Here is a 15673-nt window from a genome sequence, read left to right on the forward strand (position 1 = left end):
CTGCTACTGTCAGTTTTATATCTGACACTGCCAGTGCTAGTGAAACAGCAGATCACGATTGGGAAGTTGAATATGCACACTGCTCTGTGCTAAAATGTGGTTAGCAGAAAATCAGGACTCACTTAGTTCTCTTTTACTGAGAATTTGGGAACTCTGTCTCTCCACAAGAAACTACAAAATAAATAGGAAAATCTAACAAACTAGACTTGGATGATCAACAAAAGATATATACACACTGTCATAATTCTACAAATACCATATTGTTTTTTTTTCTATTATTGGAGAAAACCTATAAGCTACATTCAAATACAAAACACTCATATAAGAATGAGAGTATTCTAAATTCACACTGAAAAGCTGAATAATTGCTGAAGAAATTGTTTTTTCTCCCCCGTGCACATAATCCTTAGGCATGTTAAGGACCATACATAAAGTTATATATACACAAATGGTTAAAGCAATGTGGTTCTTTTTTTACTAACACTCTCACCTTCTTTTCTTTGAGTTTTCTATTATTCCAGATTGCACTTAACACAATGCAAACAATAAGAGGTTAGTAACTTCAGTAGTGCTTACCACTGAAATATAATTGCCTTCCACAATAAATTCCTAATGAGCACTCTTGCCAGAGGAAGGTTGCCCTGGAAACAAAGTTATTCCAGAAGGTAACTATCCATTTGGTAGACGGCAATGACACTCAGTTGTCTGACAAAGATTCGAAAACTATAAAAACTTTCCAATTGCTCAAGTTCAATGGAAACTTGATGCATCAGAACTCTCTTGACACAAGAAAATACTGATTTGCTGAATACAAAGAGATTGAGAAACTTCCAAATGAATGCAGAGTTAGAACAAGGACATTATGTTAGAGTAGGCACAGGTTTGGATTGCCAGTCTTGCAAGAAAAAGTTCTTCTCTCGCTTGTTCATGTCTTTCTATGGTTCCAAACAACTAATATGATTTAAACCATACTTTCATAAACATTTACTTTTAAAGAGAACAATGCAAAAAGGTTTATTTGAATTATAATGGAGGCTGGTAAGATCAAGGCTGAACTCAGTAGACAGTAGGACAGTGAATTCCTGCTCTGAGGAAGGAATCTAAAAAAATTCCCAAGAGAAAACAAGAATCAAAAGTGGCAGAATCAAAAGTAGAGGCATGACCTGAGTACAGCCTCCTGGAGACACAGATGCTTTTTAACCCAAGAGCTGTTTTCTTTTACACTCTATGGCAGATATGACAAGAAGAGTCACCACACTAAGACACAAAGTATTTTTACCTTTATTTCCTAAGAAAATTAAACTTCCATGTTCACATTTTACTTCTGTCAGGAAAGGTTATATCCCACAATGTCTGTCTCCCCTATTCCAGAACACTTAACCTACTGGCCAGTTTCAAATTGACAAATGCCTAGAAATCTGTAAATCTGATCCTACCTACACTCTAGTAATTGGATATCAAATATTCATATGTCCAGACCTTTCCTACAAGGTAACTAAGCCAGATTCTAAGTTATTGTCAATTGAGAGAGAAAGTGTTCGTGAATTAAAAGGACCAAAAAAGCAGAACAGAATCTGTGTTTCTCACTAAAATACTAAGTGGTCTTGAAAAATATTACTTTCATAGAGATGCAAAATTATTCAGAATAGCTTTTACTGGCAAAAAATAAAGTTGGTTTCAAAAAATTTTAGAAAGCTGTTGTGCCACTGAATAATAAAATGACAAACTAAATTCAGCCTGGATATAAACACTGCAAAGCATAAACATCTGGTGTCATCCATGACACAAACCACTAAGACAGTCAAGCTGGACCAACTATGAACAATTACCTGAAGTACTCAGCTGTGACAGGAGAAATGGCATGGAAGAGTATAAATAAAGAATTAAAAAAACAAGAAACAAATCTCATTTATGAATCCATAGTGTTCTCAACTGTTAAAGAAGTTTTCATTTACTACACAACAGAAATAAGCACAAAAACCACATGAAATGGCTTTTGTAGGTACAGATATTTTCAGCTTGCAAAAGGAGTGATTGTATACAGAGAGACAAAACAGTTTTGAGACAGTTGATGGGGAAAAAGTGAACAAAGAATGATTTGACACAATTTCTCATCAAAGAAATAACTGGAAGTGAATTCAAAAGAATCTTTTGTAAAATTAAAGAAGGAAAATTTCTTTTCACAACGTAAAAAGAAATTACAAAAAAAAACGACTGTCACTGAATGTTTTAAGCAGTATACTTTAAAACAATTGGATAAATATTTAATAATACTCAATAGGCATTTAAAAAAAATCAGTATAAGAGATAAATATATAATGAAGCTGATAATAGAAGAAGATGGGAGGGTATATAACTTCCCCATTGTTTTGCTCTCATTTAATATGTTTGTCTTTGTTCACTTAACCTAACCTGGTTCAAGGATCTTTGTGGCCCAAAAAGAGCAGACTGGAACAGTGAGAGGTCTCACACTCTCCAAATTCCTGGCCATGAAAAATTAAATTTTATCTCAGTACTCTAATTTTGAGTCTCTTGTCTCAGGTGGCTTAAGGTTTTGATTGAGACCAGAGTAGCAATAACATCTTTCTTGTATAGATTCTACAGTGTCTGTTGAGAAATGTACTCCAGTTTCAAATTTAATTGAGTGTTTTGTTTTGTTTTGTTTTTTAAATAAGTGCTAAACACAGGACAACTCCAATGGAAAACACTTAAATCATTCTCATGTTCAGGGAATGAAATTCACTGATTGGGCTTATGTGAAAAATAGAAACACAGAAAAAAAAACAGTAACTGCATTTTTGAACACTTCCTAAATTCCAATGACTTATGGTAAGAAAAAAAATCATTATTATATGTAAGCTTTTTCCTGCTCTTTATGTCTCTCTTGGTTTTTTTGGGTTTTTGTTTTTTTTTTTTTTTTTGGGGGGGGGGGGTTGGGGTGGACAGGGTGAAGGAGGAGCAAAAGGTGGTGGTATTTTACAATTCATGTAACCAAAATTTTATTTTAATAGTTCCCTAGACTTAAACACCTACTTTCCTTTCTACTTTTTGGAAAAAGAGAAAAATAGTGCTTCTGCAGTTTTTCATGAGCTTAATATGATTTCTGGATTCTCAGCACTTCTGCAAAATTGTACCAATATTATTTCTTAAAACTTAACATTAGATGCCTTTACTTAGATTAGATTAGACTAGATTAGATGCCTGATACTTTTAAACAAAATCCCCTCAACCAAAACCTAGGGATGAGCTACATAAATGATACCAACAAATAAATGGGAAACAAATATGTCCATTACCATGTTAGTCAATAAAGTGTGAGATCCAATATGAGACACATGAAATAAAAATGAACACCAAGTCAAAGAAATGAAAAATACATTTCAGCCTTCCTCGAAGAAGGGAAGATGTAAATGGTGGTCAATACATTTATATTTTCCAGAAAAAAAAAAAAAGGTGCTTATTTTGGGCAAAGAAATCATTGGTCTCATCGATTAAGAAAAAAGAAAAAATTACAAGAAGGAAAAAAATGCAATTTTCTAGATCCAGCTGAAGGATTTCAGGAAGAAATATACAAACCAGCAGGCTCCACCAGCAACAGGTGCTCCCTATTGAAGTTTGTCTAAGGGATGGAACCTGAGAAATGTACTATCTACCAAGAAAGAAAATCCTGAGAAAGATGGCAAATAAGGACAAGCCATCATACTGATCTAACACCAGGGCTGAGATCACAGCTCTGCTCTCTCATCATCTCTCCCTTGCACTGGCTGTGGTACTCATCAGTCTCCTCACTTCCCTAATGTGAAGAAAACTAACAGATACTGCCAGGGAGCTGAGGGGAACAGAAACTAGAAGAAAAACCTATTTCAGCAGTGAGACAGTAAATCAACTCACTATTACTGTCAAATTTTATTTGCCTTTTTCTGTGTCTTTTGTTAATCTTTGTTTTGCATTTTACATGGTAGGATTTTATAAATTTTTTCATTTGTACCTAATTTTGCACAGTAAGTTTTAAGGTACCTTAGTAACACTAAAGTTTCCCTCACATAAGAATAGGGCAATGCTGCAAAGTAGGACAGCAGGGCACTGTAAACAGTACCTGCCTCAGCTCCCTGGTTTTGTGTTTCCAATGAGTCTGAGTGCATTATTCATGTCAACTGCATCAGCTGCTTACTGGTGAGCTGGCAATACAGCAGTCAGCTAAATGGCACAAAACAAAAATGCCTCCTGGCAGGTGAAAATATTAGGCTGTACACTTCAACTCTAAACATTCTCACGGCATATGACAGCGTGCATTTAGAACTGAAAACTAACACACAGAACTGCTACTTTATTCTCCTTTTCCAATTTATTTTTTACTGAGCAAGTTTTTAGCTATGAAACCTGTGTTGGTGTCTCTCCTGTGAATTAGGTACTACTGTTATGGTGAGTTACATGGGGAAACACTGGACAAATGATAGCACAAAAAGGTAATTTATGTGAGAACACCAGATCAGAAGGTAAACACTTTCATAAAAAATTCATCCCCTCCATTCTACATGAAAAATAAATAAAATTAAGTACTCTAATGTCTGTGAAAATGCCTGTCCTATTTAAATCACCAGTCAGTATAATACCTTGTTATCTTGCATGCAGATTATTTGATGGCATTTGTTAGAGACTTCCTTTCAGCTGCAAACTGCCTACAAATCAAATGTAGTTTTGAACTCCATATTTAAGCAGTGAAAATACTGATACTCAAAACTAAACACTATGCTGCTTTAAGCACTGACATTCAAGTCCTGTATTGCCATTTCTAGTCTAGGATGAAGAATTGGGAAAAGCTGTGACCATTGAAATGGCATTTCTATCCCCCAACACAGGAGTACACAGCTACATAAAAACAGTGCATCTTACAAGTGCCTGAAGGACAGTACACATTTTAAGAATTTAAATAAATGAAAATGAAAACTTCAATGGAAACTGACATAAAATCTCTTAGCCTGAGGAAAGGATACTAAGATTTGATGATAAGCATATAAAATACTTATCTAGAGTAAGACAGCACCAATGCTGAGCATTGAGGTGTCTCCACCTTTTCTAGTACAGTATGATGAATCTTGTGTTAGAGGCCCACAAAAGTCAGTTTCAAATAGCAAAGCAATCTTTAAAATGGTGTCAAAGCATCCTTCTGTCAAGAACCAAATATAAAACTAACTTGCATTTTCGAAGTCCATAGAAATACGCTAAATGCTTATATATATTGAATAATTCAGCCATCATGCTACTTCATTTTACCAATCCTTTGTGCCAAAAAATATGGCAACATATAAAATAAAAAGGCAAGATATAATAAAAGATAAAACTCGGGTCTTATGTTACACTATTTTGGTTTGTGGACATGAACATTCATATTAAACAGTATTAGTTCTATGGATTTAAATTTTAAATGTCCTGGGTATAACTTAGCAAGCAATTTCTACATAGAAATAATTTACAAAGTATTTACTGCAGTATTTTTTTTTAACCCCAAAAACACTACAAGAACAAGGTCTGAAACAAGTGAAGAAGTGGGATAATTCACTCATTAAAATGCAATTCAGGTTAAAGAATAAATCAAACTAAATACTTAAAGCTAAAAAGCTTTCTCAACATATGTTTTGAAAGCAAAATGCATAATGCCTTTACTTTTTCTATTTTATACAGTTCTTCAGAAGACAATGATGTATTTTAGTGGACTTCATAGATACAGTTACAGAATGACAGAGTATTTACTGCAGGGAGGATTTGGGAGCCTTTCCAAATTTGTCCTGTCCTCAACTCTAACTAGCTAAGTACAAGTATTTTGGACCTGTTCAATGATTTACTCCCCAGACTCTAACAACTGACCGATGAATCGTAAATTAAACTAGACAGAGAATATGACTTCAGCCAGAGTACTGTTACTACCACACACTCTACCACAGAGGTGGACATCATTAAAGTGTCCAATTCTATTCTCACAAAGTCACTGGAAGAACAGTAACAAATACCGAGAGACAGAACACAGTTCCAACACCTCCAGCCAACAGCAGTTCTCTCTCACACTGGGAAACACACAACAGCAGACTATTTAAGTGTGCTGTCATTCCCCTGAAAACCCTCTGCTGCAGTTCATGAGAAACTGGGGCCTGCTGTGAGAATCACCAATCTAGAATTTAAACTGGAAACAACACAATATTTATTTTTCCATTGAAACAGAGGGAAACAGGCAGCTTGGCAAAACAAAGTATGGTTTCAGCTTTAATGGTGACAGACAAAGACAAAAGATAAAAAAAATTATTTTCCATGAAAACAGCGGCAGATCCTCTCTTTCAAAAGGTGCCACTGCTCCATTCTCATTGAATTTCTGCAGGAAACAGAATGCACTCCTAGTGCAGACATAAGGGATCTGACAGTTCCACCTGCCTTCCTATTCCTTCCACATGAAGGAATCTGGCTGTCCCACCCATCCTGAACCTGCTGCTGCTCCTGTGCCATTCCCACAACATGACACACACTAGGATAGAGATGCCTGTAAACAGGGCCTTCAAAATGCCCCATCCCCTCCCAGGAGACACAAGGCAGGGAGAGTCTGAGCAAAAGCCCAACACAGCACTGTAGGGATGAATGCCTGTAGTCCCTGCTGATGTTACATAGCAACATGATTAGTTTACCTTTCTGAACTGAAACTTTAGGCAAAGCTATTGCTTTTTACAGTTTCTCAAGAATATCAGGGGGTAAAAGTCAATACAGGCATATCCTAAGTACCCACTGAAATAGCAGAGAGTAAAACACTGTAAATTTAAGCAGAATTCCCATGTGTCCTTAATTTACTGCTTTAGCACACATAAGGTAGCAAAACCAAGCCTTATAACAGGACAATCAGCCTTTGAGTACAGGGAGAAAAGTATTTAAACTTCTATTCAGCCCCTACAATTATTATTAGGATTGTTCCTCCCATCTGTATCTGGAAAGCTAATTGTATTTCTAGCTTTTACTCATTCGACATCTCTCTTTCAAATCCAACATCACAGCTCCATCCATAGCTAAACCCTCTAAAAAACATCTTTAACAATATATTTCTAAATGATAGACATTTTGGCCTATAGCAGGCTTCACAGTTAAAAATATGAAACAGACAAGAAAACCAACTGAACAAATTCTGTCTCTTAAGTGTCTTCCATTCAGAAAGCAGCATTGCTAAAACAGTTGCAAAAAATTAAGTTAGAAATTGCAGGCAACAGAATAGCTTAATGACAAGTTGGGTAAAAATCTGTAACACTACTGCTTAACACTTCAGCAAAAAAACTTTGCATGAACTTTAGTGGCTCTTGCAGGTTCACTGCATTTCTTATCCACTATATCAGGGTGAAAAGATCCATACTGTAGGTTGATAACCAGTGTAATATAAGCAAAACTTAAATCTGATTAGCAGCTTGAGGAATTGCTTGAAGTTGTTTCAGAAAAAGGTGTCTACATTAAGATATCCTTATTGCTTTTAAATATACTATTAGACAAGACACGCATACAGAACAGTCTACTAAATAATGAAACCTAGAAAACAGCACAGACCTGCTGCACCTGCTGAGTCAAAACACAGAATTACTCCTTAAGCTTGTTTAATACATAAAAATAGTCTCCACTCTGTGTGTAAGAATTCCATATAGGCATATAGATATAAATACTTTGAAGAAACCTTGATTTAAAAGATATCCTTGGAAATATCATGCAAAAACTTAAGTATTAAACTTTTAAATATTAGTTTAAATACATCAGATTTTTTAATAGATTAAATTAAAAGAAGCACTTTTTATGGATAAAGATCCCACTGAAGTACAACTTGAGAGGTGCTTATGGACTAGCAATGAGAAAGGGCTCCTTTCAGCATGGCAGCAGTTTTAGAAATTAACCCCAGGCTTCATTTGCAAAGGAAAATTTCCAACATTATCTGAATCATAGCTCAGAGATGAGCTCAAATTGAAATTCTGTCAAAAATATCTCTTTTGGGGGCACATAGGGGCAGTTAGCTGGATTAAGGAGGCTCTCTTACATGATTTTGTCATCTAGGTAAGGCTAATTATCAGGTACCAAGTGCAGTGCTAGAGGTAGCATGGTAAAAAACCTTCAGGAAACCTTCAGCTAGAAATACTGCAGCAACAGCAACAAAAATTATTCAAAAGGAGACAAATTAGTTACAGTAAAATATTTTAAATAGCTCAACCTTTCAAATTATCAGGAAGGCTTTATAAAGAATAAATATTTCACACTGGAATAAAATTCCAGGTAATAATAGATATCACAATGAGTAACAGATATTGTAATGAAGCAAAGGGAGCAAAAGAAGCTCAGATGGAAACAATAGCCTTGTCCAATTCAGATATTTGTTGAAGATAAACTGCAAGGATACCATTTCTTAGAACAGATTACCAGTAGAACTGATAGAGTCCTCTCTTCTTAACATGTCCTTATCAGATTTAGATATCATCAGACTTCACTGAAACAACTTACTGGGCTCATTAAATGAAGAGCAAGTAGTTCTTCACCCTCTGTTACAGGTCTGGATAGATGATCTAAGTAGACATTCTGGTATTAAAGTGTATGAAACTAATGGAACATTTCTACATAATGAGTAGATATAAAGACAATGATATTTAAACATATTACATTTCTTTACAAGGCATAAATTATGAGTTAATCTTATATTTACTGACCAATACAGTTGAAAATTCTTCTGGAATTTAAAATATTATTACTATCCCCCTCCCCCACTAACTTCAACAACTAAGTTGGTAGATAAGGACATACAATTTAAAATATTTAGTCAAAAATTCCAACGAGAAACTGCTGGAACATCTAGTAATAGAACTAAGAATGGGTAAACTGCTTTTCTCAAATATCAATTCTTTCACAATAGAAATTATTGAGGAAAAAGAATTACCACAATAAGAGGTCAGAAACATAAAGAGTTTTGTCTGGACAAACAGTAAGAAAGAAGACATGACAAGGACAAAGGCTGAGAACTGAAGACTGAAGGCTAATATTGGACTGAGCAGTTAGGCAGATGGACAATAAGAAGCCTGGAACTCAGAATCGATGGAGGGCATTGATTAGGCACAATTTCACTTTTCTGAAGAGACATAAGGGAATATTGACATTAACTTTGAGTGAGTGCTCATTTTAGTACTATAAACTATCATGACATCAAGTGCTTGGCTTTGAAGGGCAAAAAGACTGAAGACATTAAATGTTTCTAAGTAGCAATGATCATTGAAGTTTTTTTTACTCTTATTATGGTGATTCTCAGATAATACAAAAGCAAAAAGTTCAAGAAAAACCACTCACAAAGGTACTGGCATGTCCAAAACACATTACCAGAGTTATGGAGGTTTAAAACAGTACTTACTTGGTACGTGTCCCATAACCTGATGGTACAACGTAAAGGGACTTCTCTCATCAGCAAGTTATTCATCCAACGGAAAGCAAACTGCAAGTATTTCACCTCATGCTGATCCAAGTGCCTGTGAACTTGTTCTGAAGACAGAATAAACAGGTAGTTTACTGCAACCCTTCTGAAATCTTGAAGTATCAAGTACACTGTCTAAAACAATAAAATACTATTCCAGTCTCAAGGAAATAACTTGTGGTGGTCCATGCAAATTCTCACAACAAATGAGAACACTCTAAATATAAATTAGTTAAACATTACATTGGACTGATTTTTCTACCACTAGATGGATTAAATACCTGATCTGAGTTGCACTACCTTAATAAAACATTAAGATCAGAGTTTTACAATATACCACAAAAATATACAAAGTTATAACATGAAATTATTAGGTATATATATCCTCACTAATTTCTTAGGCTACAAATTATTTGGAGCAACACTACAAGAAATGTGGTTTCCAAATAACATAATAACATGGCCCACAAAAATAAAATTTTGGCACTCAAAAAGAAAATTATAAAATTAAGGTGGTAAAAAATATAAGGAAAGGACATGTAAAGGTTGCATTCGAGACAAGAGAAAGCGAGATTAATGTGTAGGAAATAGAGTGAGAAAAATTAACTAATTTGCATCTTAAATAATATCTTAGTATTACAGATAAATGCAAATAAAACCAATACAAATCAATGGTTTTTAAGCCACTACACTCACAGACTATGTTTATTGTAGAATATAAAAAAAGCTGTGATAATCACTTGCAGGGGTTATTGCTGGAGCCAATAGAATTAATCTACTACATGGATTGTCTATATTGAGAGAATTTTCTGCAAAAAGCATCACAGACATTCTGTTAATAGGTTTAGTTACAGGCTCAAGTATAACATTAGCATGGTGTAGATGACAAATAGTGAAGAAATGCTAATGTCTTCTTTTGGACAAATTTATGACAAGAAGTCTTTGTTAAAGCCTAAATAAGACATTTCTACTGTTTTTCTGTATACAAACACAGGCTCATTCCTTCATCCTAATTTACAGAGGTATATTAGCAGCTAAAACAATAAGTAAAGGCTCATCTTCCAAACTTTACAAATCTAAGAATTATCTAAAAAGGCACTAAACCACTAAATTAATTAGAAGAATAATCCCAAGAGTATGGCAGCACTATTACAGGAAACGTTACCTAGAGATTAAGGTAACAGAAATTAAGTGATACTAAATTATAATAAAGACTGAAGCTGTTAATTTTTTCCCCTCAAGATGTATTTTTGGCTACATTAAAGTGTCCACCAATATAAAACAGTTGTGTCAACATTGAAGCGGGAAGTAGAAATCTTTTAGATTTTAAAAACAATCAAAAATTAGGGGTTTGGTTGTTTTGGTTTTTTTTTTTTTTAAATAAGAACATCACAACAGATTACTCCAGAGGTCCACTTATCACAGCTTGTCTACAATGATAACTGAAAACAAATATCAAAATGAAAATAAAAATGTATTAAGCATTGGTATTTCTTCACAGCATTTTCCATTTATCTGTGGCGAAAGCAGTCTTCAGCAGACCTGGTACCCCCATTCCTAAAGTCACACCCTTCCTCAATACAAAAATAAACAAATACAGACAAATTCTTAAAATGTGAGGTCCACAACTGCACACAGTGCTCAAGGTGATGCTGCACCAACACTGAATACAGAGGGATAATCAACTCTTTTGACAGCTGCTGATGCTGTGTTTGATGTACTCCAGGGTGGGATTTGCCCTCCTGGCCAGGACAAACCAGACCCCATTCTTCAGGGCTGTTCTCCAGACCCTCCTCTCCCAGTCTATACCTGTGCTCAGAATTACTTCATCATGGGTCCTTGTAACTTGTTCTTGCTAAATTTTCAAATCTTAAATTAATCACTGCTCCAATCTAACAAGATCCCTCTCCAAGGCATCTTGTTCCTCAAGAGTCAACAGTGCCCCCAGTATAATATCACCTGCAGGATTAGCAATGGTGCATTCAACTCCTGCACCCAGATCACTGATAAAAATATTGAACAGAGCTGGCCTTAGACTTGAACATTTAAGGACAGCACTGGTGAATGCTCACCTGCCAAATGTAGCCTCATTCACCACACCCTTTGAGCACTGGAAATTAGTAGATCACTTATTCATGCTGAATTACTATTGCAATTTGCTTTAGCTGGCTTTGCTTTAGAAAAATTTAGCTGCAAGTTAAATACACTGAAGTGAGATACTGGGTTAAATTTATTATTTGAATGCCACATTTGGATACCTACATCACAGATTACTATGATTCAATAATCTAGTACGTCAAACAGGATAGAAAAGAAAAAGGCAGTTTTATTTCTAAGTGAAGTTACTAACTCACAAAATTTTTGTTCTTCACACAGCAGAAATAATTTTCATTTGGCTGTTTGTAGCCATTAAAAGTAAGTAATGAAGAACAATAAATTGTGCCAGTTGGGATATTTCAACTATGGTAGTTAATGGGCATAATGAATTTCTTGGAAGTTGCATTCTAGTCTGAACAAGTTGAAAAATGGATTACTAAACTCTGTGGTTTAAACCTAATTGATGCAAAACTGGAATAGAAGATGCATTGAGTAAAGAAGCTAATTCTTCCTACTTTGTAAGTAATTGTAAGCAGAAGTTAATTTGCTGATAAAGGCAATTTGGACCAGCATAATCTAAATCTAGATTTTCCATTTCAGTGAAATAAGTACGTATGTGCAATGAACAAGAAGATATATAATTACTGTCAGCTTTAAGACTTCAAGTATTTTATAAAAACTACTTCCACTGCAGTTTCTGATAGCAAAATTATTTTACAGTTAAAAAAACAATTCTTTAATCAAAATTCAAAAGAAATAAAAATCGCATTTTGTAAGTTTCCCAACACTTTCAATAAATCTACACATAAAGTTTGGCTGAAGGAATTCTTCTGAATAAAAAATAAAATACATTACAGAGATGTATTCCAAAGTAGCACACTGTAAAAAATAGGTAAACTGTGGACAAAAACCATTTATAAGTATTAATATTTTTATTAAATACACAAATTGGTACATTATTTTGAATTATCACATTTAGCACCTTAAATAGGTGCTTCTCATACCTATACACATAAGATATTCATTCTTCATGTTCAATGTCAGCATCTTATACTGTTTCACAGAATTCAAAATTAAAATCTACATGGTTACAGAACCATGAACTAAACAGTTAAGGATAGAAACAACCTGTTGAAATAACTCAATCGACTGCTGTCCTGATGGTGTTAGAACAAGTCCCTAGGAAGCTTACACATAGGCAAAGAAAAACTGCAAAATAATGTAAGATTATGCATGAATTGCCAAATTACTGTGGCACAGCATGGTGTCACCACATCCATCTGTGCAATTCAATGTTTCAGAGCATTAGCCTTTAGGTGCTCACCTCTACTCAAAGATTCCTATCAAACCTAGCAATAGTTTTGGATGTTTGATCTACTTTTGAAATTCTGAATATTAGTTAAAGTTTATTTTTCAGTCATATTACATACCCTGAACACTTTGATTTTAACACTATTTTTCAATATTTTATACATATTTCATTGTAAATATAAAAAGGACTAAGTGTTAAAAATTATCTGAAATGCAGGTAAGCTAACAATCTCTCATAAAGAGACCTTTTCGTTCAACAAAAGGAAGTATTTCTCATGAAAAGCCACACAATTTTTCTTTAAAAGTGCAATAGTAACTGCTCTGATACCAAAGCAAAAGGAAAGAAAAAAAATGAGCCAATCTTTGCCACAGGATCTTATTGGCATTGTCCTTTGTATGGATAATGCTTTTTTTGCATAGACCCTTAACGTACAAAAACATGTTATAGAAAGACGTTAGCACTCCTGTTTTCCATGGAATCATATAATCATTTAGGCTGGAAAAGACCTGTAAGATCTTGATACTAAACAATTAACCTAACACTGCAAGGCCCCCCAATAAACCACGTCCCTAAGGGCCACATCTACACATCTTTTAAATACCTCCAGGGATGGTGACTCAAACGCTTTCCTGGGAAGCCTGTTCCAGTCCTTGATAATCCTGCTGGTGAAGAAATGTTTCCTGATATACAATCTAAACCTCTCCTGCCACAACTTCCTCTTGACATTTCCTCCTGTCCTGTCACTTGTTATTTGGGAGAACTGACTGATCCCCACCTGGTTACAGCCTCCTTTCAGGCAGTTGTAGGCAGCAATGAGATCTCCCCTGAGCCTCTTTTCCAGGCTAAACACACCCAGCTCCCTCAGCCACTCCTCATCAGGGAGTGGCTCCAGACTCTGCTCTTCACCAGCCCCATTGCCCTTCTCTGAACTCACTCCAGCATCTCAAAATCTTTCTTGCAGTGAGAGGCCCAAAATTGAACACAGGTTTTGAGGTGCAGCCTCTCCAGTGCTGAGTACAGGGGACGGTCACTGCCTGGTGCTGCTGGCCACATTATTTCTGATATGAGTCAGGATTGCATTGGCCCATGGGCACAGGCTGACTGATGTTCATCCAGCTGTTGGCCAGCACCCCCAGGCCATTTTCTGCAAGGCATTTCCAGCCATTCTGCCCCAGCCTGTGGCTCTGCAGGGGTTGCTGTGACTAAAGAGCAGGACCAGGCATTTGGCACTGTTGACCCTCACACAACTGATCCAGCCTGTCCAGATCCCTCTCCAGAATCTTCTACCCTCCAGCAGATCACCACTCCCACCTGACTTTTGTGCAAACTCACTGAGGGTACACTCCATCCCTGTGTTACAGTTTCCACATACAGAACCTTGCTGTCCAAAAGAAAAAACCATGTCACCAGCCATCAATGACTGCTTTCTTTTTTAGTACTCTGTTTGTTGAAAGCTAATTTTTAATCTGATTGTCTCTCTCGAATAATTTCTACATTGTTCAAAGCCAGGATATTTATGGGACACAAAGGAAAAAGTCTGGAGTAAAATCTCAAACACCAAATATTACCAGATGCAGAAAAGGGTTTACAATACCCAATGCAAATTCTTAACAAAAGGAATTCTGTCAGGACTACAGCTTAGCAATGAGTTATTTGTAGTTATGTATAGTAACTATTATTAATATACAAACAATCTCCTGATGACTGAAGAAGACATTCCAAAGACCATAAATGTGCACCTCAAGAGAAGACCTCATCATGATACATAGTTCCACTTCAATAGTAGAGATCCAAGTCAAATATTTACATGCTGATTATACCTTGTTGAAGACTTGGTTTATTTTTTATAACTAGTTACAATTGTCCACTGTGAAAAATTACAATAAAGGCATTAAAAAATATACTGAAAAGTCCTAAAAATGAAAATATCACTGGCAGAAATCCAGAAATATCACCAATTACATTCTCCTCATGGCCCACAATTTAAAGATAATAGTCTATTTAAATTTAGCTAACTAAATGTACAGCTCATAGCTAGGACTGAGAAGTATCTTCATCATAACAATATGCTAACATGGCAAAGCTCAAGACACTGATACCAAAGCAAAAGAAAATATTAGAGAAGGGAAGGTAAGGCCTGGCTGCTTCATGGAATCAAATGGAAGTAACAATTCTGTAGTATATGACACCAATGGAGGAAAATATTAGGAAAAACATTTAGCACTAATCAAGAAATATGTACCCTTCTAGTTAAAAGTTAATAAAGACCCCATGTTTCCAGATGGACCTCTAACTTAATATTCCAAGTGCAACAAACAATAGGAAAACATATGTTTGATAATAAACTTCTAGAGTACCATCACTGGACTTCTCTAGCCTGTTCTTCTAAATCATAACAAAATTCAGGAAAGGGTTTATGCCTGACACTTTTTAGATTTCCCATCATGTGAAACATATTTTTTCTTCCCTTTTTTTTCTTTTTTTAATTTGCCACGAAAACATTAAGTTTTGGCTATTTAAAGTACTTACAGCAGTTACTTTACAATCAGTCTCAACTCCTGCCAAGATCTCTGAACTCTGTAACAGCATACAAATATAATCTCCATAGTAAAACATAAAAATATTATTTAAAAGATACATTAATTAATTATAATGCCCAGTGAACAGCACTTACAAGTGGATTAAAGTATAATACGGTAATTACAGCCATAAAATCAGATATAAAATAACTACTAGAGAGCTAAATAAAATAGCTTCATTAAAATGAGAAAGAGCTTCAGAGTGCAAATTAATTAAAACAATTA

The 15673-nt window shown here is 35.2% G+C and overlaps 1 protein-coding gene across 1 annotated transcript in view; it reads right to left on the minus strand.

The window, feature by feature from the left end:
- Nucleotides 1-15673, minus strand: part of TBC1D22A (TBC1 domain family member 22A) — a 135763-nt gene that overhangs the window by 55947 nt on the left and 64143 nt on the right. The window contains exon 11 of the mRNA XM_079303965.1: nt 9401-9528. Coding sequence (XP_079160091.1) covers nt 9401-9528 — 128 coding nt within the window. The remainder of the gene's footprint in view (nt 1-9400; nt 9529-15673) is intronic.

The sequence above is a fragment of the Erithacus rubecula genome, assembly GCF_903797595.1.
Source record: "Erithacus rubecula genome assembly, chromosome: 4".
Taxonomy (NCBI): domain Eukaryota; kingdom Metazoa; phylum Chordata; class Aves; order Passeriformes; family Muscicapidae; genus Erithacus; species Erithacus rubecula.